Source organism: Marmota flaviventris, chromosome 18, assembly GCF_047511675.1.
Source record: "Marmota flaviventris isolate mMarFla1 chromosome 18, mMarFla1.hap1, whole genome shotgun sequence".
NCBI classification, from domain to species: Eukaryota; Metazoa; Chordata; class Mammalia; order Rodentia; family Sciuridae; genus Marmota; species Marmota flaviventris.
In genome coordinates, this window is record NC_092515.1 from 4,548,109 (window position 1) to 4,572,036 (window position 23,928).

Genomic DNA, 23,928 nt, shown 5'->3' on the forward strand with positions numbered 1-23,928 from the left:
ATTGCCCAAGTATTTAACTCATTAGCTAACTCATCAATTTGATTCATAGTATATGGAGTAATAATTTTATTGGGAGAAATTCCAAACACTCCCTTTGCTGCTTTTATTCCTTTGAGTATTAATTGTCCTACAGCCTCAGGATACCTAGTAAGAATAGTGTTAGGAGAATAAGATAAATGTATCCATAATAATGGACCTTCTTGCCAAAATACTCCTGTAGGAATATTTTTTGTTGGTAGTACAATAAATAATAAAGGCAAACTTATATCAATTCTATCCAAATGCATATTTTCCATATATGTTTCAATGATTTTTAATGCCTTTCTTGCTTCAGGCGTTAACATTCGGGGTGAATTTGGATCTGATGGACCTTTTAGGATATCAAATAAAGGTCCCAACTCTCCTGTTGGTATACCTAAATAAGGCCTTATCCAATTTATGTCTCCTAATAACTTTTGAAAGTCATTAAGTGATTTGAGTTGATCTACTCGTATTTGAATTTTTGGTGGACGGACCATGGTTGAGGATAATAGAACTCCTAAATAATTGATTGGAAAATTTAATTGTACTTTATCTATTGCTATCTCTAGATTATAATTTTTTAATAAGTTTGTAAGTGTGGCATAACATTCTAGCAATGTGTTTTTATCTTTGTGTGCTAATAATACATCATCCATATAGTGAAATATTTGTAGTTCAGGATTTTGATTTCTAAGTGGCTGGATTGCTTTGTTAACATAAATTTGACACATAGTTGGGCTGTTAGCCATCCCTTGAGGGAGTACTTTCCATTCATATCTCTGATCAGGACCTTCATGATTCAGTGCAGGGATAGTAAATGCAAAACGTGGACTATCCTCAGGATGAATTGGAATTGAAAAAAAACAATCTTTAATATCTATAACTAAAATATACCAGGTTTTTGGCAAAGCAGACAACTGAGGAATCCCTGATTGAGCAGGTCCCATAATAACCATCTCATTATTAATGGCTCTTAAATCTTGCAATAATCTCCATTTACCAGATTTCTTTTTGATGACAAAAATGGGAGTATTATGGGGAGATACAGAAGGTTGTATATATCCTTCCGCTAATTGTTGTTTGACCAGGTCATGGGCTGCTTGTATCTTTTCTTTAGTCAGGGGCCACTGAGGAACCCATACTGGCCTTTCTGATTTCCAAGTAATTTTTATTGTCTCAGTGGCCCTTTCTGAAAATCCAACCCATGTCTGTCTGTTCCTTGATCTATTTGTATTGGTGCTGCTATACCTTGTTCTTGTTTTTCTAATCTTTTTCCTTTCCTAAAACCTTGTCTAGTCATAATAGTGGGTGCATTTTGGTTGATGTTATTTGTTAATGTCAAACCTAATTGATCTAGGACATCTCGTCCCCATAAATTTACGGGAAGATGATCCAATACATATGGCTGTATAGTTCCTTCACATCCTTCAGGATCCTTCCAATCTAATACCATTGCACTTCTATGGGGATTAGTCGCCACTCCTAGGCCTCGAAGCATTTGAGTGGCTTGTTGTAATGGCCAATGTTTTGGCCATTCTTGACGAGAGATGATGCTAAGGTCTGCACCTGTATCCAGTAGCCCATTAAATTCATGTCCTTGAATATTTAGTTTTAGCATGGGGCGAGAATCTAAATTTAAAGAAAGCATAGCCCAATCTACACCTGTGGAGCCTAATCCCTTGGAACCTCTTTCTACAGTACGACTGGAAAATTTATCATGTAGGCTGGGTATTATTAGTAACTGTGCTATTCTATCTCCTGGTGAAATTACTGATATACCCTTTGGAGAACTGGCTATAATTTTTATTTCACCTTCATAATCGGGATCAATTACCCCAGGACTTATCATAAGTCCTTTTAGAGTAGAAGAGCTGTGTCCCAATAATAAGCCTACTGTTCCTTTGGGAAGAGGTCCTTTCACCCCTGTGGGAATGATTTGAACTCCCATCTCTGGAGTTAGTACTGCTCTGGCGGAGGCGCAGATGTCCAACCCTGCGCTCCCTCTGGTTTGTCTGATGAGGGATCTGATGGACAATGTGTCCTGGGCACTACCCTGATGGGGTTGCTGGGTTCCTCCAGTGCTCCGTATATTTGTGGTTTTGGGCCCCGGAGCATTGGGCCCCCCTGTCCGTTTTTTGGCAATGGAGCCCGATGCCTTTCTCCATGATATCGTGGATAAACACCTGGTCCTTGTTCATTTTTTGATAATGGAGTACCCTCTATGGTGGTTTGAGAACGGCATTCATTAGCCCAATGTCTCCCTCTACGGCATCGTGGGCAAATACCTGGTATTCTACTCCTTTGATACCTAGTTTTGTTAAACCCTCCTCCAATGGGGCAATTCCTTTTAAAATGTCCTGTTTGTTCACAATTGTAGCATGTTCTTGGCCTGGCATCTAAAGCCTGTTTTACTGCAGCTGCCACAATTTGCCCTTGTTCATTAATGTCTCTGGCATCTAAAGCCTGTTTTACTGCAGCTGCCACAACTTGCTCTTGTTCATTAATGTCTCTACATAATTTAATATATGTGTTTAAATCTTCATGTTTCCATGGTCTAATGATATCTCTGCACCAACGATTCGCTTGCTCATAAGCCAGGTGTTTTAGTAATGGCATTGCTTGTTCTGTATTCCCAAAAACTCTGGTGGCTGTTTGAATAAGCCTATCTACAAATTCAGCATAAGGTTCATTAGCTCCTTGTATTACCTTAGATAATTGACATTGTAAACCTCCATGTCCTTGTAAAGTCTTCCATGCCTTAATTGCATCTGCAGCAATTTGTGCGTATACACCAGGATCATACGCAATTTGTTGCTGCTGATCCTCATAAGGTCCCTTTCCTAACAACATATCTAGATTTCTCTGAGGATAACCAGCTGCTGCATTTCGCCTAGCCGTCTCCTTGCAAAATTCCTCATTGGCAACCTTCCATAACAGGTATTGTCCTCCATTTAGCACAGCTTTACACATATTAGCCCAATCTGCTGGCGTCATGTTCAAGTTGTTAATGGATTCGACCATGCTTACAGTGAAGGGTGCTTGAGGACCATAGGTTGTTACAGCCTCTTTTAGCTGCTTCACTGTTTTGAAATTTAAAACTTGGTAAAATCGCTGCCCTCCTGCCTCAAATACAGGGCATGTTAATATTTGAGATCTTGTCTCAGGATCCCAACTATCAACTGCGGGGGTTGGGGACCTCCCAGCATATGGAGGTGGCCTTGTTAGTTGGACACTTATGTCCTCTGGTGATAGAAAGGTGTTAGTAGCAGTCTCCTGTTGTAACTTTCCCCCTGATGGCTTTTTCTGTTTTACACTTTCTTTCTCTGTCTGACTAGCTTGAGAGGCCTTCTCTTTTACTTGAATCTTTTCCTCTGTCTGACTAACTTGAGAGACCTTCTCTTTTACTTGAATCAATGTCTTCTCCTTCCTCTACCATTGTCTGAACTGAAGGCTTTGGACTAAGCAAACAAGATATGAACGTCCACAATGGCAATGTGCCAACAGGCAGAGTCCCTGGGCTTTTCTTTTCTATTCTTTTTAAATCTTCACCATGATGGTTCCATTGTGATATACTTAACAACTCCTCCTTAAAAAGCCATGGGCTACATTTTTGTATTGTATCAACGTATGCCCTGACTGCTCTTGATTTTACTGGGATGCCTCCTTCCTCTAACAATTTACTTAACACTCTTTCAGTTTGTTTTTTACTAATTTCTGATCCCGTATTTCTACTATAATACAACCCAACAAGATGACGCCTAACAAAACTGAAACAGAGTGAAACAAAATTGAAACAACACAAAATCATTATAATAGCCTCCTGAAATGTCCATCCGTCCTTTCTCCCTATCTGTTCCTCAGATGTGAGCGGTTTTTCTTCCATCTTACACATCTCCAGGGACAGGCAACTTAAAACAAAAGTGAAACAAAATAACAAAAGAAGAATCTTAAAATGGCTACCCATCCTCTCGCCCTGCCCTCAGGGGCGAGCAGTTTCACTTACCCTCAGTCGCTCCCCGTGCGAGCCACCAAATGCCGCAGTCTGGCTGGGCACAATCAGAAGCCACTTGTCAAAAGAAACTAACTTTATTTTTAGAACCAAACACGCCAAACAAAACAGCCTCTCAGGAAAAATCCTCAGAGCCTCAACTGCCACCACCGGCTTTCCACAAGCCTGTCTCTCCCCCCACAAGCTTCTTTCCACCTCCCACAATCCTCCTGCTCTTGAGGCCGATTGGCTGGGTCACGTGGGCAGAGCCAAAAAGTCCCCCAATGAGCAGCTCCGTGGTCTGAAAGGGCAGGGAAACAGTCCAATGAGCATCACCGCAGAGGAGCCAATCAGCTAGATGTTGCTGGGGCCGAGGAGCCAATCAGCTAGATGTTGCTGGGGCCGCTGTGAGCCAATCATCAGCCAGCAGCTGGATTGCTGGCAGCTGGAAGTTTGCTGGGGCCCCTTCGGCTGTGGCTCTCAACACCCCATCTATAGATCACCCATTTGATTCTCTACTGAAGACTATCTGCCCTGAATCCATCCGATTATAATGTGTGTGTGTTTTGTGCCAGGGGGGGCGGGGGGTGTTCAAAATTAAGTGTACACCAGAAAACCGTTATTAGAAATGCAAAAATATTGTCCCTCCAGCCCTGAGGTTCTAGCTTAAGGAGGTCTGGAGTGTGATTCAGGAGTATGCACTCTTTTAAATTTCTCAGACTCCTGAGACAGAAAACAATTTCAAACAGTCCTGGAGTATTCTCTGTAGCTTCCTCCCAACATTATGTAATTCATTTTTCTATTTCTCTGCCTCACTAGGTGATAAGGTCCACAAAGGCCATTCCTTTGTCTGCTTCACCAGAGTGTCCCCAGAGTGTAACACAGCACCTTGCCCAGTGATGGCAGTTCACAATATTCCTGAAGGAATGAATTCTTCCAATAACTCAAGAATCCAACTGAATTCTAAGACAGCCACAGCATGGCAAATTTCCATTTCATTCATTCATTTTCCAAATAAAATATAAAGTTTCTGTTTTTCTGTGTAAGGAGAATCACATGAGCCAGCACTCTCCAAACTTTTTGGGATGACGGGAATGGGTCAGTTTTGCTCTGTTTGTGCTGTCCAGTTTAATAGCCATTACTTATGCACACCTACTGAGCACTTGAAATGTGGCCAGGGAACTGAGGCACTGAATTTCTAATTTGTTTTTAATATTTTTGTAACTTAAGTTGCCATAAAACTATAGTAATTTGCAATCTCTTGTACCTACAAGGCATGGGCATTAGAAAACAAATTCTTTGTGCTCTAATATGCATAAATACTATGAAAAGCAGTCCTTCCTCAAATAAGGTAAAGAAGGTGGTGCAGCAGGCACTGAATATCATAAACACATAGGGAAGATCCACGGAGTAGGAAAAGGAGGAGGGAAGAAAGATGGGAAAGGGGAGGAAATATAGAATGAATTCAACAAAATCATATTATATGCTTATAAAAATGTACCAAAGAGGGGCCGGAGTTGTAGCTCAGTGGTAGAGTGCTCACCTACCATGTGTAAGACACTGGGTTTGGTCTTCAGCACCACATAATTAATAATTAATTAAATAAAGGCATTGTGTACATCTACAACTAAAAATTATTAATATTTTTTAATGTACCAGGAGCCTGGGTTGTGGCTCAGTGGTAGAGCGCTTGCCTAGCATATGTGAGGCACTGGGGTTGATTCTCAGCACCACATATAAATAAATAAAATAAAGGTCCACTGACAACTAAAAAAAAAAAAATTTTTTAAAGGTACCAAGGAAAATTTCACCTTCATGTATATATAGAAAGTACTGATCAAAATTATATAAAGCAGCTATGTATAATTACAAATACTATATATAATTATAATGCCCTAACAAAAACTACATTTTAAAAAGTAGTCCATCTCATCCCTAAAAGTGAGATGCTCTTTGAGCTATAAGCCATCGTGTCCCCTTGCATCAGTTGAATCATGTCCATGTCACCTATGCAGATGTTCCCATTCTCTGACTAGACCAGCTAGAGTGTGAAGATACCTCTTAAGGATGACCCAACTACCACAGTGCTCCTCCCGGGGACAAAATGTTTTGTTTTGTTTGCCTCTGTAACCTCAGCTCCCAGGACAGGTCCAGGTACAAAGGAAGCATGAGTCAAATACCTGCTAGGTGAACACATTAACTTACGGGAAGGCTGACATTTCACAGGTCCCTCTGTAGAAGTTCTACAAGTTTCATTACTTTCTGGTTTTCAGTTACTCCTTCACATTGGTCAGGGGAAAGTGAGATGATGTGTGTGTCCTACATCAATTCTAACCCTTTTCCTTCAACCATCTCTTATGATTTTTCATTCATGGAAACATTCGAGATGTTGATTTAAACATTTCTGTACTTATTTTCTCCATTTAAATGAACTCAGTCGTCCTTCACTCATTTAATTGACAAAACAGAGTTGGTACCTACGTGTCTGAGTGGTCATCATCACACTGTGCCTCTGTAACAAAACAGCATTTAGGAAGGATGAATCTATCACCCTTTCCCAGCTTTGCATTTTATAGTTGCTCTCTGTATATAGTTTCAGCCATTTAGTGAACTAGAAATTTCCGCTCAATCCTTTCCCACATAGACTGAATCTGAGCCTCTCCCTATGGGTTTTCTGTGACATAAAATAATACGTAATTTATCACTGGGGGCACAACCATGTTCACCGCATTTGTGAGGTTTCTCTCCTGTGTGAATTCCATGCTGTCCCCTGAGGGTGTACATCTGGCCACTGGCTGTCCCACAAAGACCAAATTTCTGTTAGTGAGGAGCCCACTGACGTTCACTGCTGTCTGAGGGGCCTCAGAAGGCACCTGAGTAGTCACTTTGCTAACAGGGCTCTTCTCCTGGTGGTCATCACAGGTATGCAATGAGCTGTCTCCGTCTGTGGGGTTTTCCACCTTGCCTGAATCTCCCGGTTTTCCCCTTGTGTGTATTCTCTTGTGCTTAACCAGACAAGACATGTATGCAAAAGCCTTCCCACACTCGCTGCAGCCATAGGGCCTCTCTCCTGTGTGAGTTCTTTGATGGACAATGAGCTTTTGCCTTGTGGTGAATGCTTTCCCACACTCGCTGCATTTAAAGGGCTTCTCTCCCGTGTGAATTCTTTGATGCTTGATGAGCCCCGACCTCTGCGAACAGGACTTTCCACATTCACTGCACACAAAGGGAGTCTTCCCTGTGTGAAATCTCTGATGAGCTATGAGGCAGGTCTTCTGGATGAAGCCTTTCCCACACTCACCGCATGTGTAAGGCTTCTCACCTGTGTGAATTCGCTGATGAACGATGAGGTTTCCTTTCTGGATGAAGCCCTTTCCACATTCGCTGCATATATAGGGCTTCTCTCCAGTATGAGTCTTCTGGTGTATGTTGAGCCGTGATTTCTTGAGAAAGGCTTTGCCACACTCGATGCATGTGTAAGGTTTCTCACCTGTGTGGGTTCTGTGGTGTTCTGTGAGCATGAACTTCCTGGAGAAGGCTTTCCCACACAGATGACATCTATGGGGCTTCTCACCAGTGTGGATGATCTGGTGATCAGTCAGCCAAGACTTCTTGATGAAGGCTTTCCCACAGTCGCTGCATACATGAAGTTTCTCTACTTTTTGAGTGTTCTGAGGCTTGGGACAAGTGAACTGAGATTTAGTGCTGATGAGTTTTCCATTTGCAGGGAATTTAATTTCAGTATGAAATTGTTCACAAGAAACATGGAGAAAGGATTCCCCATTTCTAGAAATCTCAGCAGAGTTCTTTATTTCACAGTGTCTGCTCTGGTCAACCAAAGGTAAGTTTGGTTTCATACTTTTTTCATGTAAGTTAAATATACCATGCTTTTGCCTTAGTAGAAACTGAGCTCTGTGTTGATGAACAGAATTTTCAAAGGCACTGTGTTCATGCCACTGTACCATCCTGTTCACCTTGCTTTCACTCTGTAAGAGTTTTGGTAGATGATCATCAATTTCCCAGATTTCTATGAAAGAAAGCAACAGTGAGTTTTCTATCACCTTGATCTGGAATAAAAGCATTTTTAAAAATTACCTAGGAGAACAACAATAAGTGTTGGCAAGGATGTGGGGTAAAAGGCACATTCATAAAAAAAAAATTGCTGGTGGGGCTGCAAATTGGTGCAGCCAAAATGGAAAGCAGTATGGAGATTTCTTGGAAAACTTGGAATGAAACCATCATTCGACCCAGCTATCCCACTCCTCAGTTTATACCCAAAGGACTTAAAAACAGTATACTACAGGGACACAGCCACATCAATATTTACAGCAGCACAATTCACAATAGCTAAACTATGGAGCCAACCTAGATGCCCCTCAGTAGATGAATGGATAGGGAAAATGTGGTATACATACATAGTGGAATGTTACTCAGCATTAAAAGAGAACAAGCCACTGGGATTACAGGCATGCGCCATCACACCCAGCAGTAGTGCCTTTAAAAGAGAGACAAATCACTGCACACAGAATGGGGAGGCAGAACTGCAGCCTGTCAATGTGAGGGTGGCCACCACATGCCCAGGTGTAGACATGGGGAATTTGAAGGATCCATAAACCTTGAGAAAAGCCTCGACTGCAGAGATGAATTTGGAAAATTTTAGTAAATAAAAAGAACAGGACAAGACCACCTTCAGAGAACATGTAGACTCAAAGACGAAGAAGATGCAGGGCCAGGCTGTAGCCATTCTACATTTAGAGTTTGGAAACTAGAAGTCCCCTGGAGGAAACCAGGTTGCTCATCCTGACAGGGGACACTGGTGACTGAAACAAGTAGCCCAGAGGCAAGTCAGGTTCTTCCATACTCGGCCCTGTCCCTGGGACAGCTCCTGGGTCCCTGTCTCGTAACTCGCCTTCTTCCTCCTGACACCACCTTCAACCAGCTTTCTCAAAGTGCTGTCTCACGGTGACTGAAAACTCCCTCTGGGTGACACCCTGCCCACTGGCCCAGCTGCAACACCCCGTCTATTCCCACAGAAGGAGGGCAGCAGTGGCCCTCAGGGAACATCATGACAGGGCAGAGGACCAAGCTGCACTAACAGGATATGCTGCCCCTCTTCATGCTGCTCCTGGACAGGCAGGGTCCACCTTCTTCAGGTTCCCTGAGCCCTCAACCTGCCACTAACAGCATTATCCCACAATTCTACACTGATGTCGCCTGGCTTTGATCAGTGTCTGAATGGTCTGCCTCTTCCTGAATCATGGTCATGGCAGCTTTACGTCGACTTGACTGGGAACAGGACAGAAGGATTCTTCACCTGAGAAGAAAAGGGAAGCTAGAAAAATGTAGAACAGGAAACCTACAGTCTACAACACCACCATCAACTAGAACCATATAATCTGCCACAGTCAGCCTGGCAATAAAGGTCACACTACCTGGAAATGTCCCCACAGTCCCACTGCCAGCAGGACACAGAGAACTCCCAGCCTGACCTCTTGTGCTCTCTCAGCCCACCTCACTCAGTTCTCAACTTATCTTTCTTTCCTTTTCTGGTCCTGGGGATGGAACCCAGGGGTGCTCTACCAATGAGCTACATCCCCAGCCCTTTATATTTTTTTTATTTTGAAACAGAGTTCAAAGTTATACAGGCTGGCCTCAAACTTGAGGCCCTCCTTCCTCAGCTTCTTGAGTAGCTGGGATTACAGGCTGTGCCACCACGCCTGGGTTCACCTAACTTCTAAGTGCCCTTGGCTCTTCTCTTCCTTATGGCTTTCCTCCCCTTTGGGCAGATTTCATCAGTAGAAAATTCCTTCTCCAGGCCTGGCCTCTCTCTGAATAACTTGGGCTAAATCCAATGCAGCAGAGGGTTCCTCTTGGACACTATCAAACATGTCTACCTTACAATCTCCTAAATTCCCCAACCCAATCTCCTCCTCTGTAGGTCGTCTGCACCACAGTAAACACAAGCTCCCCTTTTCTTGCCAACCTGGACAGCACCACCCTTCCTCTCTTCTATTCCCTCACCCTAGGATACAGGTAGACAGCTCGGGGTGAATTCCACCTGCCTCTGTAAGCAGACCCAGATACGATCAGCACCCACTCCTCCTCCAAGTCAGCAGCCTGCTAGCTTCCAGCTCTCTTGGCTCAACAGCACCTCATCCAAGAGTTGGTCCCCTTCCTAAAAGATCAGCCCTGTACCTGCTTGTTCTGTCCCATAGCTCTGCCTTATTTTATCTCTTGGCTTCTTAGAATGACTCTTTGTTTTTCTTGCTGCTGTTATCCTATTATGCTGCTCAGCATACACTGAGCTACCAAAAGATAATTTTTAAAGGAAGGAATCGAGAAAGTAATCACATATGAAACACAGTGGGAGAATTTAGAATATGGATATCTGTGCAAGTAAGATGACACCCTATCAAAGAAATAACTGAAAGAAGAACTTCAATGTCTTGTGACAAGTAACATGGTTAATGGCGACTTAGTGCAATCAGACCTATAATAGGAAAGAAAACAAAAGCAAATATGATGGTAAGACCCATAAGAACTAGAAGAAAGCTCAGAATTAGTAAAAACACAAAGGAATCATTGAAAACACATAAGTTAGCATCTGATTCAGGCTGGACCTTCAAGTGCAGCTTGTGAAAAATATCTTTTCTAGCAGGGCCAACAGCCCACACCAGAAATCCCAGCTACGTGGAAGGCTGAGACAGAGGATTACAAGTTCACAGCCAGACTGTGCAACTTAGCAAGACCCTGCCTCAAAGTAAAAAGGGCTAGGGATGTGGCTCAGTGATAAAGCACCCCTAGGTTCAATCCCCAGTACCAAAAAAAAAAAAAAAAAGAAAAGAAAAGAAAAGAAAGAAAGAAAAGAAAAAATCTTTTCTAGTTAGAAATTCACCATGAACAGTTAGACCTTTCAATAAAGAAACACAGGTAGAGGACATGTGAGATAATATCTGGATGGCTGGAACTTAGGATGCATAAAAAAAGGAGAAGCTAAACTCAAGAGGGTTTTCTTGGAGAGAAGATGATTCTCATTCTGCAGAAAGAGGAACTCTAGGCAGACTTGAGGTCCAAATCAGGAACTATCAGGGATTCACAAAGAACTAGATATCTGTGCTAGATGACACCAGGACATGTCAGCTTGGAGTCTGCTCTGGGAACAGAAGGAGCTTAACTCATTAAAGTGAAAGAGATTTTAAAGGGTGAGAACAGATAAGAAAATAGAAAACACAGGGTTTGAGAACCTCCGAGTGAAGAAAGGCTTGGGGCCAAGGCACAATGAGTGACAGGCTTCCTCAGGCAGCACCCCAGTGGGGTGGGAGGTGCAGCAGTCAGAAGTCAAGAAGGATTCAGAGTTTTCTCTCTGGAGAAGGACTTCGAAGGTGCAATTTCATAGCACCGGAACTGGAAGGGTATGAAGAAGGGAATATCTGGGACTTGAAGGAAGAATATTATGCCAACTTAAAGACATTGATTAATAAGGAACAATCAGCTCCCAGAAGAGGTAAAGAGGATGATTTTCTCCAAATCCCTCCAAACCGCAAAGAGAAGGTCTGCATTGAGAGGCAGACGTGGGAGGTGCTGCTCACCCCGCCTTCCACAGCTGCTCGCCCTCTCACCTGGACTGTTTGCCTCATGGATTGCATCTTCCACTGTCCTCGGTTCTCCTCCTAGCAACTTGGAGAGGGCATCAGGCTTGCTGGCTTGACACCCTGTTCATGGGAAATGACAGTCTTAGATTCATCAAACTGGGCTGTGATCTGTCAACAGGAGGTAATGTTCTATTTTAGGAACTCTGTAGTTTACATCTGCAAAGCAAAGGCTTTGCTCTCAGAAGGAAGCACAATACACCCTCTTGTCTGGAACCAGAGAGGGACTGAGACACCACAGGACCTCCAAGGCTTTCAGACACTGAGAAAGAAAAGGCCACAGACTGGCACCCACAGAATGGCACAGGGCAGCCATCCTCACCCACGGACACCAGGTTCCTGCAGTTCTCCAACATCACGTCCCAATACAGGTCCTTCTGAGCAGGGGCCAGGAGCTGCCACTCCTCCCAGGTGAACTTCACGGTCACATCCTCCAGCGTCAGCGACTCCTGTCAAATGAGGCAATTTCCTTGTGATGATATGGGATGTTAGTTTTTCTGCTCACTTCCCCTTCTTAGTCTGCATCTAGGTATTTAATACAGTGCGGGAATAAAATACTAATAAAATAGTCTATAATTATACATGAGTCATCTATTCATCCAGTGAGATGTTTCTATATTAGATGTGGGAGACCAACCTTATATGTGACTGGGTCACATTCCCCGGCTGGGTGTTGAGGCGCTCAGTTGCAGAGATGTGGCAGAGCTTTCCTACACTTCTTGGGCCTGAGGGTCAGTGTCTCGTGCATGGGTGTGTCTTGCTACAGCCCCATGGGTGAAGCTACGCTCACCTGTTCCTTTGTAATATAACCCCTTGCCCTGTATAGGATAGAATCTTCCATGGAAGTGCCTTGTGTATGTCCCCTCCTCTTACTGTGCCCTGGGGTGTGGCCTACCCAGGTGTCAGTCAACCTGCTGACAGTGGACATCATGAAGATACTCAGCCCCCTGAAACCTGACCCCTTGCCTCATTTGAATAGCTTCTCCTCAATAAAAGAGATCAGTGCATGCTCTCGCTCTCTTTCTGTGGACCCTTAAGGTCAGAGGAGCCGTCATAGCGACCCCAAAGAAAAAGGTATTTGTGTCTCTTGTGTGGTTATTTTGCACAGTCCAGTTAGCCCAGTTCAACTGGAGTGACCCCTGAGCCTTTTAGTCGCGAGAACAGAAACCCGGCAATTGGATAGTACTTAAATCTTCTTGCTAACTTAGAAACACCATCTTTATATATTACACATACACAATCATGAATTGCTTAACAACAGGACTATGTTTTCCAAAAATCAGTCAGGCAATTTCATCTCTGTGCAAACAAAACTGAGCATACTTACCTATACAACCTGAGACAGCTACAACATCACCAGGCAATATAATCTTATGAGGCCCCAGTGGTATATTCTGCCATGCGACCAGCGCTGGCTTCATGAAAGAAGGTTCGATTCATAAGTAATTGCTAGGGAGTTTTAAATTAAAGAGACAAGACTCTCATTACCTTTAATACCAGCTCCGAGACGGCTTCTCCTAGCTCCTGCCACCAGTCACCTAATGCGGTGGCAAGGTTTACAGAAGAGACGAGAGAGAGAGAGAGAGAGAGAGAGAGAGAGAGAAAACATGCCAGGGAGTGGGCTTTTATTGGGGAACAAAAATTCCAGGGAAAATCCCATCCAATGAAGGTTAAGGGGGGCAGCATCCCAAGGTCAGGGGCGATGATTGGCTCTTCGGGGCAGTGGCCAGACACGTCTCTGCACGGACAAGCCCTTGGACCTGGAAAAGGGTGGGGAAGGCTCTAACACAGCTGTGTCTAAGCACCTCTCACCCAGCCAGGGAGGTAACTCAAATCACATGTGACGATGGCCTCCCGAAGTATATGAGGCCCATCACTGACCTAAATGTCATTATACAGGCACAACTGGGCCTACCATAGTTCTGACTGACCAGGTATAAATCAGAGGGTCCCTTGATCCCTTCCTTGACTTGATAATTTGTTAATTTATTTGTGTTGGGGGTTTGGGGGTACTGATAATTGAACCCAGTGGTACTTAACCACTGAATCATATTCCCGGTCCTTTTTGTTTTTGAGACAAAGTCCCTAAGTTGCTTAGGTCCTTTCTAAGTTGCTGAGGCTGAACTCAAGCTTGCAATCTCCTGCTTCGGTATCACAAATTGCTGGGATTATAGGTGTGCATAACCACACTCTGCTTATTCATGTTTTTATGGAAGCTTCATTACCTAGGCATAGCTGATTAAATGACTGGCCACCAGTGACTAAGTCAGTCTCCAACGTTCTATTCCTCAGAGGTAGGAGAGGATGTGGGGTGGGGCTGAAGCTCCAACCCTCTATTCATCAGCTGGTTCCCCAGGCACCCAGGCTCTCCTTAGGAGCTTTCCAAGTCACCCCATCAACATAAACTCAGATTGTAAATAACAGATAACTGTCACCTCCAGAGCTGTTTCAAGAGCCAAGGACATATAAATATAACAAAGAGACCCCTGTTGTTCTTATCATTAAAGAAATTACAATAGTTTTAGGATCTCTGGCCAGGAGTCAAAGCCAAAAAACAAAATATATATTTTTTACACAGCATGACAGTGACAGTGGCTTGGAGCTAACCCTTTTAAACATCATGCTACAATGCCCATAAAATAGAATGGCCAGTCACTCTGAACAGCAAAGAGAAATATCCATTAAAATGTAGAATGAGCACTTTCATCAAGTGACCTCTCTGTGGCCACCTTCAAAAATACTGAGATACCTTCATAAAAAGGCACTACCAGAGATGTGGTTGGCCTGTAATAACAGTTAGCTAAATGTCCAAGAGCAGCAGACCAGCTAAATCATGGCACACACATCACTTAGAGGACAGTGCAGCCAGTCAAAAAGGTGTTTAGGCTGGCATGTATTGACAAATAAAAGGCAAGAATAGTACAGTAAATATTGGCAGCATGATTCCTTTTAAAATGACAAAAGCAGGAATAAGAAACCATGCTTACACTGAGAACAGTCTGGAGGATGCAGATCACATCAAATCCCAGTTCCTTCTGGAGAAGATCAGAGTGCATTGTTCTAGCAGTACAGAAAATAACCTGTTTTTCTACTCAAGATCAGTGCACACCACACAAATGAAAACGAATCTCTCGTGGCAATGGCTGTCAGAGATAAATGCAAGCTGAGAGCTCATGTAACATACAGTACCCTCCAGTCACATTTGACATCCCACAGTTATTAATTTGGTGTGTATCTTATGAACATCATCTCCCATATACTACTCTGCCCATTTAAGCCAGCAGTGGGGGGCATACATCTGTAGCCCCAGCTACTTGAAAGGCTGAGGTAGAAAGATCACGCAAGCCCAGGAGTTTGGTGTCAGTGCAGGCAACATAGCAAGACCACCATCTCAAAAAAAAAAAACAAGTAAGTTGGGCACAATAAACACACACCTCAATCCCACCTGCTGACTTGGGAGGCTTCAGCAGGAAGGTTGCTGAAGACAAGTCTCAGAAACTTGGTAAGACCCTGTCTCAAAAAATTAAACAGGACTTTGGTGTGTAGCTCAATGGTAGAGCACTCCTGGGTTCAATTCCCAGTACTACATTCACACACTCCAAAAAAGTAATAATAAGAGCAATAATAATAATGAAAATTGTACTCCTTTCCAGAGCCTACTTTTTTAATTTACACTTTTCAGATTAACTGAATTGGTATTTTTTTAAATAAACTTCTATAAATCTTTTAGGGAAGAAAGGAAAAGATGAGGACAACCCAAGTCAGTTACCTGGGACTGGATCATTTTCTTCTGTTCTTGGAAAATAGCTGGTCACTGGGATGCTCTGCAGTGGGGTCTTCCAGACCTGTTCTAAATGCTTATTCAGAAACCTCACTCTTCAATCAAAGCTGTCCCCAGAAATGCTAATGCTGCAATCTTGAAACTTCCTCCTTCATGTAATTGTTTTGGTTCTGAGGAGTCAGGACCTGTGGTTTGAAGAGAAAATCCGTTTGATGGTACATTTCCTCGGAGTCTGGTACTGTCACTGCCGCTAGGCACTCATCTTAACACAATGACCCCCTATTCCTGGCCATCCCTATATCTGGTGCCCCATGAGATTTGGTATCTCTGGCCATGAAGCCTCAGATTCTGAATGTGATAGTGCTGTGCCTTTATTCTATGAGGTTTAAGTGGGACAACTGCGAAAGGTGGGAAATGAGACCCATCCCATCTCCACGTCTCGGGAGCAGGTGTGCTCAGATATCCCAGCTACGCACTGGAGTTGGCAGGATAGCTGAAATCCAGCTTACCACACACAAAAAAACCACTGTGCAGTCAAATGCCAACCTCAGTGGGAGAAGCAAACCGATAATTCTTTCAAAATATAATATTGGAGACTTTATCAATGTTATTACAGTATGAAAAAAATGTTATAAGCAGGCCACATAAAGCAAATGATACTCTGCTAGGAGAACAGCACAAGGCACAACCACTTTGGAAAACATTTTGGCATCACTGCTTAGATCTAAGTGACACACACCCTGCAACACAGCAAAATTTCTTTCTGGGGTATACACCTTTAGGTATCTGTCGGGAGCTGCCACATAGGAGCTGAGCAATGGAAATGTGGAGACTGGCTTCCCTCACCTGGAGGCATGTGGATCCCCATTTCCACTCAGCAGAGGAGCACAGCTTTGGGAGTGGACATTACCCAGTGGGAGTGGGCTGCCCCTTGCAACATTACCCCTCTGCTTTATATGAATGGAATGTTCTTTCAAACAGCCTCACCCAATAAAGCCCACGTCCAAGGTATGCACCCTCTCTTTCTTGCCTACCTTGCCTCCTTTGTGGGAGCCGGGTAAGAGGGACCATCACTGAACCCAAAGAAAGAGGTACTTCTCTCTGTGTGTCTTTATTTTGTGCCAGCCCAGTTCTCCTGGAGAGACCTGATGAACCCAACCTAATTCTTTCCTAAGATTGGGAGCTATCTCATCACAAAGTTATGAAAAGTTCATTTCTGTTTTACTAAGATATTTGGCCTGACCATGTGACCCTGACTGGTTTAGTCCTGTGTTGCAATATGTATCTATTACCCACCTCTCCCCAAATAAGGGCACATTTTTGAATCAGAAAATACTTACAAAACTTTTCATTATAGTAATATGCATAATAACCCAAACTGCAAGCAATACAAATGTAATTAGTCATAGGAAAAAACATTATTCAATTAGTGGACCAAGACAGAAAAACTACAACCTTTGGTCCAACCTGCAAAAATGATTTTTACATTTTTACTTTTTTTTTAATTGGTTCTTTTTGGTTATACATAATGGTAGAATCCATTTTGACATAACTATAAAAGCACACAATATATTTTGTTTTAATTCAGTCCCAAGTATCTCTCCTCTCCACCCCATCCCATCGTTTTTTACATCTTTAGAGACTTGTAAAATGAAAACAAAAAAGAAGCATATGCAAATGACCTTATGTAAACTGCAAGTCCCAGAATAATGACTGTAAGTTTGACTTTCCATTGCTACAGAACAAGGAAAACAAACCTATGTGCAACAACATGAAACTCTCACCAATACTGAGAAAAAGCCTGTGTGCATACACAAAAAGATGCACTATGCCATTGATACACAGTTCAAAGTTTGCAACACTCAATTAATTATCAAGATGGGGAATAATTATATTCATTATGTAATTTACAAATTATTAAGGAAAGCCAAAAGTGCTACAGTAATTACCCATGACCGAGGACGGGAAAAGGTGCACAGAACACCACTAAGGTGCTGGCAATGGTCTATTTCTTCATGTGGACAATGACTGCTTATATATATGCTTTTGTGATCATTAAATTGTACATTTTAAAATATAAATTTAGAAAAATTAACCAAAAAAAAAAGCTTAACAATACCAAAATCTTGCCTGAAAAGACCCATAAAATATATAAATTGGTAGAGAGACCAAAAGAGGGAAATGGTACTAACAAAAAAGTATAAGTATTAATGGAAGCCATGATTCGGACTGTTTTTGTCTTGAAATAATAAACCAGCACTTTTATGTCATCACATTTGAAGTCCTGGATGAAGTCACAACTCTATGATCCTACTGAGAAATTGATGTGACTCCATTTTTAAAAATAAATAAATAACAGCAGCTTCTACCTCAAGGCCTGTCCTAAGGAAGGGGGCGTGGCTCTTGTCCTTGGAAAAACCCACAGAGCAATCCTAAGCACATACCCACCCTGCTGAGTGTCAGGGACTAGAAGGAAATTCTCCTTCAAAGATTAGCCTGACAGCCCCCTGGGAGACATCCTGCCTGGGAGGCATCCTGCAGCTACTTATCTCACCTGAGACATCCTGCGGCCACCTATCTTCCTGAAACCTATCTTCCTGAAACATCCTGCGGTTATCTCACCTTGTGCAGACATCCAGCAACTGCCGATAAGAGAGCTTCCCCATCCCCACCATATAAATACCCCTGTGTGAACAATAAAAGTTTGCAGCTTGATCAGAACTTTTGTCTTGCTGTCATCCTTCTGTGTCTCTTGTCCCTTCATTCCTCCCCATCTAGGTTCGCTGCCCACGTTGATGTGTCCTGCCGGACGGGACAGCTGAGTTGTTTGTAAATAACAGGAGAGGTCGAGGCGCCAGGTATCCCTGACTCAGTTAGGCTAGGTGAGGACCCATAGCAACCCCCCTAGCAACCTCCAATCAGCATAAGACAGGGAAAAATACCTGGAATGCCAGATGACCCCCCTCCCCCAGTAGTTTATGGTGGTTGATAACATGTTGGGAAACTTGTAGTTAGCAGTACACCCCTTGTGGCCTAAACCAATCAGTTGAAACGAATCCCCCTCTTGTACTAACCAATCACCCCTACCCAACTTGTTCCCGCCATTGAATGTGCTAATCAATGTTAAGAGTTGTTGTTTGACTTTCCAGCGGTATGGAATGATTTGCTGTGTGATGTTGTGATGCATAGAGTACCCCCCAAAACCTATAAAATCTCACTGAACTAAGGGCCAGGACTCACTCCTCCAGACGGCTGCGTCTGAACGATTGTGAGTCCAGGCTGGAGCTTGCAATAAAGACTCTTGTGTGATTGCATCGGATTCGGTTTCTGGAGGTCTATTGGGGTCCGATGAATCTGGCATAACACTACCTCCAGGGACAATGTTAACTCCAGACAATAAAGGAGATGAATTTTATGGGTAGGCAACAAAACCAGAATGTGCACTGCCACCCTATTTTCCCACGCTGTCCTGAAGACTTGAGCCAAGCCAGCATAAAAATAAATCACAAACAGAACAAAGTAGGAAAAAAATGAAGGTTCTTTTCAGACATCATCATCAACATGAACAGGAACTGGACCTACCGCGACGGGGTAAGACCCAACGAGAACTGCTAATAAACTGCGCTGTGGTCACGCGGCCAGGTCCCTCAGCGTGACAGACTCTGTTGGCAGAGCAGAAAGCGCGGCTGTCAGGCGGGAGGGCAGCAGAGTCGCTACTGAGATCTGAAGGCGACGGCCAGGTCGGCCAGCAGCTACTGCAAAGGAACAAATGGGGCATCGCACGTGCGGCGCTCTTCGGGCCTCAGCCTCCCACAACCACTCCATTCCGCCCCCGAGCTCCAGAGCCCCGCAGCGCCCTGCGACACGGGATCACGACCCGGAGCGGCGGGTCACAGCCCCGCGGCCAACGCCTCCACCTCACCGCCCTCCCACAAGAAGCCCTGGCTGTCCCACCTACGTAAGGCCTCCAGGGAGACAAGACTTCCAAGGATAAAAACACACACCGACGTGACTTTCTCCTCACCTACAGTGGTCTCATCGCTGCAATTCCGCGACCGGCTTCTACTTCAGGACCCCCACTCAGCGCTCCGTCAGCCTACGGCGGCCGAGGGGGGTGTAAACTCTCTAACGGCGCACTGACGCAACGGACTTCCGGCGCTTCCCAGTAGGTAACATGGCCGCGCCCAGGTGGCCCCTGGCCGCGGAGGTGGCCATGTTTGCTGACGTATTCGGGCCAGAAGGCAGAATTGCCTCATTTCCTAGCACTTCTACACTGGCAGAAAATGTGTAGCGTGAAAACGGGTCGGTATCCAGGGACTTAGGGCCGACTGAACTGCGATCAGCGGCTGTCCAGCATAGTAGTATGTCTGCCCAGTAGGAGGTCGGGTGCCCCTGAGCAGAGAGCCGCCTCTGGAAAGGAACAGTGACGTCCCTAAGCAGACACCCCGGGAAGCGTGGTCGGGAAAGGGCTCGCGGGAAGCGGCTTTTGAGAACAGAAAAAGGCTGAGACGAGCTGGCAGAGTGGGGCGGCCACGCCCCAGGGGTGCAGCTCGCGGGAGGCCTGGAGCCCATGGAAGGAGTTGGGGAGCAGGGTCCGGAGGTGTGACACGAGTGTCCAGACCATGCGGTGGAACAGACTTTTCATCTATGTTGTTGGGATACTCGGATATCTACATGCAAAAAACAAGTAAGAAGGTAAGCAGAAGAGGGACATAAAAGTTTAGGTGGCCCACGACTATAATTCCAGTTACTGGGGAGACTAAGGCAGGAAAAATATAAGTTTGAGGCCAACTTGGGCAACTCTACCCTGTTTCAAAATAAAATTAAAAGGGCTGAGAATGTAGCTCGGTGGTAGAGCATGAGGCTCTGGATTCAATTCCTAGCAATACAGGGGGTGGGGGTGGGGATAAACGGTTAAAGTTTACAGGAGAACAAAGGCAATAACCTTTATGAACTGGGTTAATTCCAAGACAAGACACTATCGGATGAGCCGTGAAATTAATAAATAGGAATTAAAAAAAAAAAAAAACCTATTGTGCTGTTAAGCATATTTAAGAAAGTGGAAAAAGCAGCCACAGATTGGGAGTAAATATTTCCACATTTGTCTGACAAACCCACCACCCAATTACTCTTTTGATGGAGGTCATGAGATTTTTCCAAAAATTGGACTCTTTTGAGAGTAGGACAACCCTATAAACTTTAATTTGTATCTGAGTTAGACACTTTATACATATAAGAATAATAATATGTAAAGTGTAACTGTCACGGGAGAAGATATTTCTCCAAAGAAAGATATGAGGACTTAAGAGAAGGAGAAACTTGACTGAGGACCAGAAGGGTTCTTGGCACATATGCCAGAAAAGAATTTCAGCACACACCAGTCCTAGTCATAGATGGAGGTTTATTTAGGGAAATAGATACATGTTCAAGGAAGAATAAGAAGTGCCATTGCAGTACAGCACGGAATAAGCATTCAAGGGAAAGTGCAGGCCATCTCCCCAGAGACCCCCTTGATGTGGGGTGTTGATACTCATAGAGGACAGTTGCTAGGGACTGGAGTACAGGTGGAGCCAGGGTGGAGCTGCATTCTCCTGGTGCTTGCACTATCCTCATGTTACCAGGGCATGGGTCAAGGGCACATGGTTCTTGGGTGCTTTCTGCACTAATGGTTTGGAGTCCTACTCAGGTTTTAAGATGGAGCAGGGTAGACACATTTGATCTCTGCACAACTGGAAGAGTTGTCAGTTCTAGGAATGAGAGGGTGGTGATGCAGTTCTATGTACATGTTGTTCCAGGTGATGACTCCCAAGCCAGCCTCCTGGAGAATGACAGACTGTCAATACTGCCCCTATCCATTCCACTTGAGGCCTAGATATGTGATCAAGACCATCTAGGCTACTCAGGCCAGGGCAGGCCAGCTCAAACCAAGCAATCCACCCTTCGACCTGCACAGTTGAACTAATAATGTTCCTTATCTGTAGCCTTCAAGTTTGTTGTGTTAGCCAAGTAAAGTTTGTATAAGGGGGCAAATACCAACTTTTATGAATATAAATATACACATGCAGGTGATTATGTAAATCATGGACATCTCATGAAAACAATCTGCAGACTTAATACAGAATTTCAACATATATAAGTAAGGGTGATATTTATTTATGAGGAAAAAACAGAACATTCTACAAAAGAACAAATCTACTACTATACACACACATGCATGCACACATGCATGCATGCAATTCAAAATTCTCAGTATAAAACAATTTGGTTTTCTCTTTGGTTTAAGACCTGAATCATAGGAATATCAAAGGTTGGCATATTTGTACTGCAATCAGTTCTCAATTATTTGAATTTGTTATCTCCAGTTTGATCTAAAATTCAGCTATGTTCCTCCCACAGGCAATCTCTCCTCCCCTGCTCTGCACTCTACACAGTGCTTTGTGTTATGGAAGCTTGGATCTGCCGAGCACCTATAATGTGTCTCCATGTGCATACTATACGAGATGAAAAAATATTTAAATATTGACCCCAAAAATATATATCCTTGCAAATAAACAGTGAAAAATCATTAATACTCAGGAAACAATGCTATCAATAAAATGAATTGAGTGGGTTTCAATGATAGAAATAGCAATAACTTAAAGTCAATGATAAATATATTTAAAGACCTAAAGAAAACCACGTTGAATGGTTTAAAGGAAAATAAGAGAATAATGGCTTGATAGAAAATCTTGGTAAGACAGAAAATGTAATAAAGAACCCAATAGAAATGCTAGTGCTGAAATAACACAGCTGAAATAGCAGAGTCTACAAAAGTAAATGAGTTTAGCAATACGATAGGGTGCAAGTTCAACACACAGATGAAATCATGAACATAGGAACATTTACAATGGCTCTATAAATGATACCTTCAGGTAAACTTCTTTTTTTGTTGTTGTTATTTTTGTTTTATTTTGTTTTTCTTTTTTTTTATTGTTGGTTGTTCAAAACATTACATAGTTCTTGATATATCATATTTCACACTTTGATTCAAGTGGGTCAGGTAAACTTCTAACATACAGGATATGCATAAGCTAAAAAGCTTTTTATTTATTTATTTTTTAAGAGCAAGAAGAATTAATCAAATGGCAAGACAGCATTGTTGGGAGCTGCTCTGGACAGAGCTATGTACACACCTTTAAGTCCTGAGTAAAGGAGTCCTGAACAGTTATTGCACTCCGCAATACATTGGGCTTTTACCCCTCTTGGATAATGAGGCTGGCTCCAGGAGTAGGTGTCACCTGGTGGGGTTGAGATACACTCACCTGTTCCTTTGAAATCCTACCCCTTTGCCCTTTTAGGGAAAGAATGTTCCATGGGTCCTCCCCTTGTGTGTCCCCTATGTAACAATAAAGAATTCCAGTGGTTCTCTCTCTTTCCACTGACCCCTAAGGTCAGGAGCCATCCCTGGATTTTGAAAAGGTACTTCTGTGTATTTGCGTGTTTTCTTCGACGTTTTTTTAAGTTATTGGAGTAGTCAGGTTTTGTGACCCCAGCATAGGTTGCCAGCTTGGATAGATGGCAGTACAGCATGTCAGAAGACTCGGTGCAATAAAGATGCCAGATCAACCCACTTTCATTTAATATATTGAATGCAATTTCAATAAAACAGAAAAAAAATTAAATATACACAAGCATATTTTAAAGTTTATCTGGAGGGCTCAGTGCCGCCGGCTGCCAAGGCTTCAGGGCCAGTGCCAGCACCCTGCAGCACCTGGCGGAGCAGCTCAAGCTGGAGGCCACCTGGAGGACCAGGGTCTCTCAGGCTGCTGCAGAGCTGCAGCAGTACCACCTGCAGAATACCTGCAAGGATGCTCTGCTCGCCAGTGTTCCAGCCAAGAGCAACCCCTTCATAGAGCCCAGATCCTGCGCTTTTTCTTTAGGCAAATGACTGGGGTATTTCAGACCTTCCTGTGTCCTGCTCTTACAGACAAAATTCTACAGTAATTAATGATTTTCTACAAATATGGAAACTGAGTGAAGAAATAGAATTGCTTCAAATAATAATTGCCTGGTTCTCCTGGTGAAGTGCTTTGTACTAAGATAAACAACGTTACCACCAAATATACCAACACACACTGCTTTAATGAGTTGTTGGTGTTGCTATACTTAGGATATCATGTATGTTTTATTTACTGGATGTTTACATTTTAGGAAGGAAAACACTTGTTAAAAACAAATGGAATATTTGTAATTTGTTGTTCCTAAGATTTTTATACTATAATAAAATTTGTTCTATCATAAATCTGCAATTACTAAATGAAGACAAGAAAGCATAAAATTGGGAGAAGGAATAGACTTTACTAATCAAATAATGCCTTGATTCTTTCTAAATGAGAATATTGTTTTATTTTTAACACTAAACACAAATGTTTCATAGTAAACTTGTTTAGAAAGATTTGTTATGATGTATATTAGGTTGCCCAATCTGTGTATGAAACAGATTTCATCTC

General features: G+C 43.2%; 1 protein-coding gene and 1 long non-coding RNA gene across 9 annotated transcripts in view; one reads left to right on the top strand and one right to left on the bottom strand.

The window, feature by feature from the left end:
• Positions 1-5,637: 5,637 nt before the first annotated feature.
• Positions 5,638-23,928, bottom strand: part of LOC114080061 (zinc finger protein 615) — a 36,700-nt gene continuing 18,409 nt past the window's right edge. Inside the window, exons 1-8 of one of the 7 annotated variants that reach the window (XM_071604342.1) lie at positions 19,464-19,562; positions 19,022-19,194; positions 15,428-15,624; positions 14,646-14,693; positions 13,147-13,418; positions 11,981-12,107; positions 11,629-11,721; positions 5,638-8,036 (exon numbers count right to left, since the gene is read on the bottom strand). In XM_071604342.1, coding sequence (XP_071460443.1) covers positions 6,673-8,036; positions 11,629-11,721; positions 11,981-12,107; positions 13,147-13,344 — 1,782 coding nt within the window. In that variant the 5' untranslated portion in view covers positions 13,345-13,418; positions 14,646-14,693; positions 15,428-15,624; positions 19,022-19,194; positions 19,464-19,562 and the 3' untranslated portion in view covers positions 5,638-6,672. Of the gene's footprint in view, positions 8,037-11,628; positions 11,722-11,980; positions 12,108-13,146; positions 13,419-14,645; positions 14,719-15,427; positions 15,625-19,021; positions 19,195-19,397 lie in introns of those variants that run through there. The other 6 variants (XM_071604343.1, XM_071604344.1, XM_071604339.1 and 3 more) reach the window with 6 other exon arrangements.
• LOC114080065 (uncharacterized) lies at positions 19,638-22,900 on the top strand. Of its 2 annotated transcripts, none has more exons than XR_011705251.1 (2): positions 19,638-20,134; positions 21,235-22,900. It is a non-coding gene; the product is annotated as an uncharacterized lncRNA (long non-coding RNA). The 2 variants fall into 2 exon arrangements; XR_003580571.2 differs by having other exon boundaries at positions 21,836-22,900.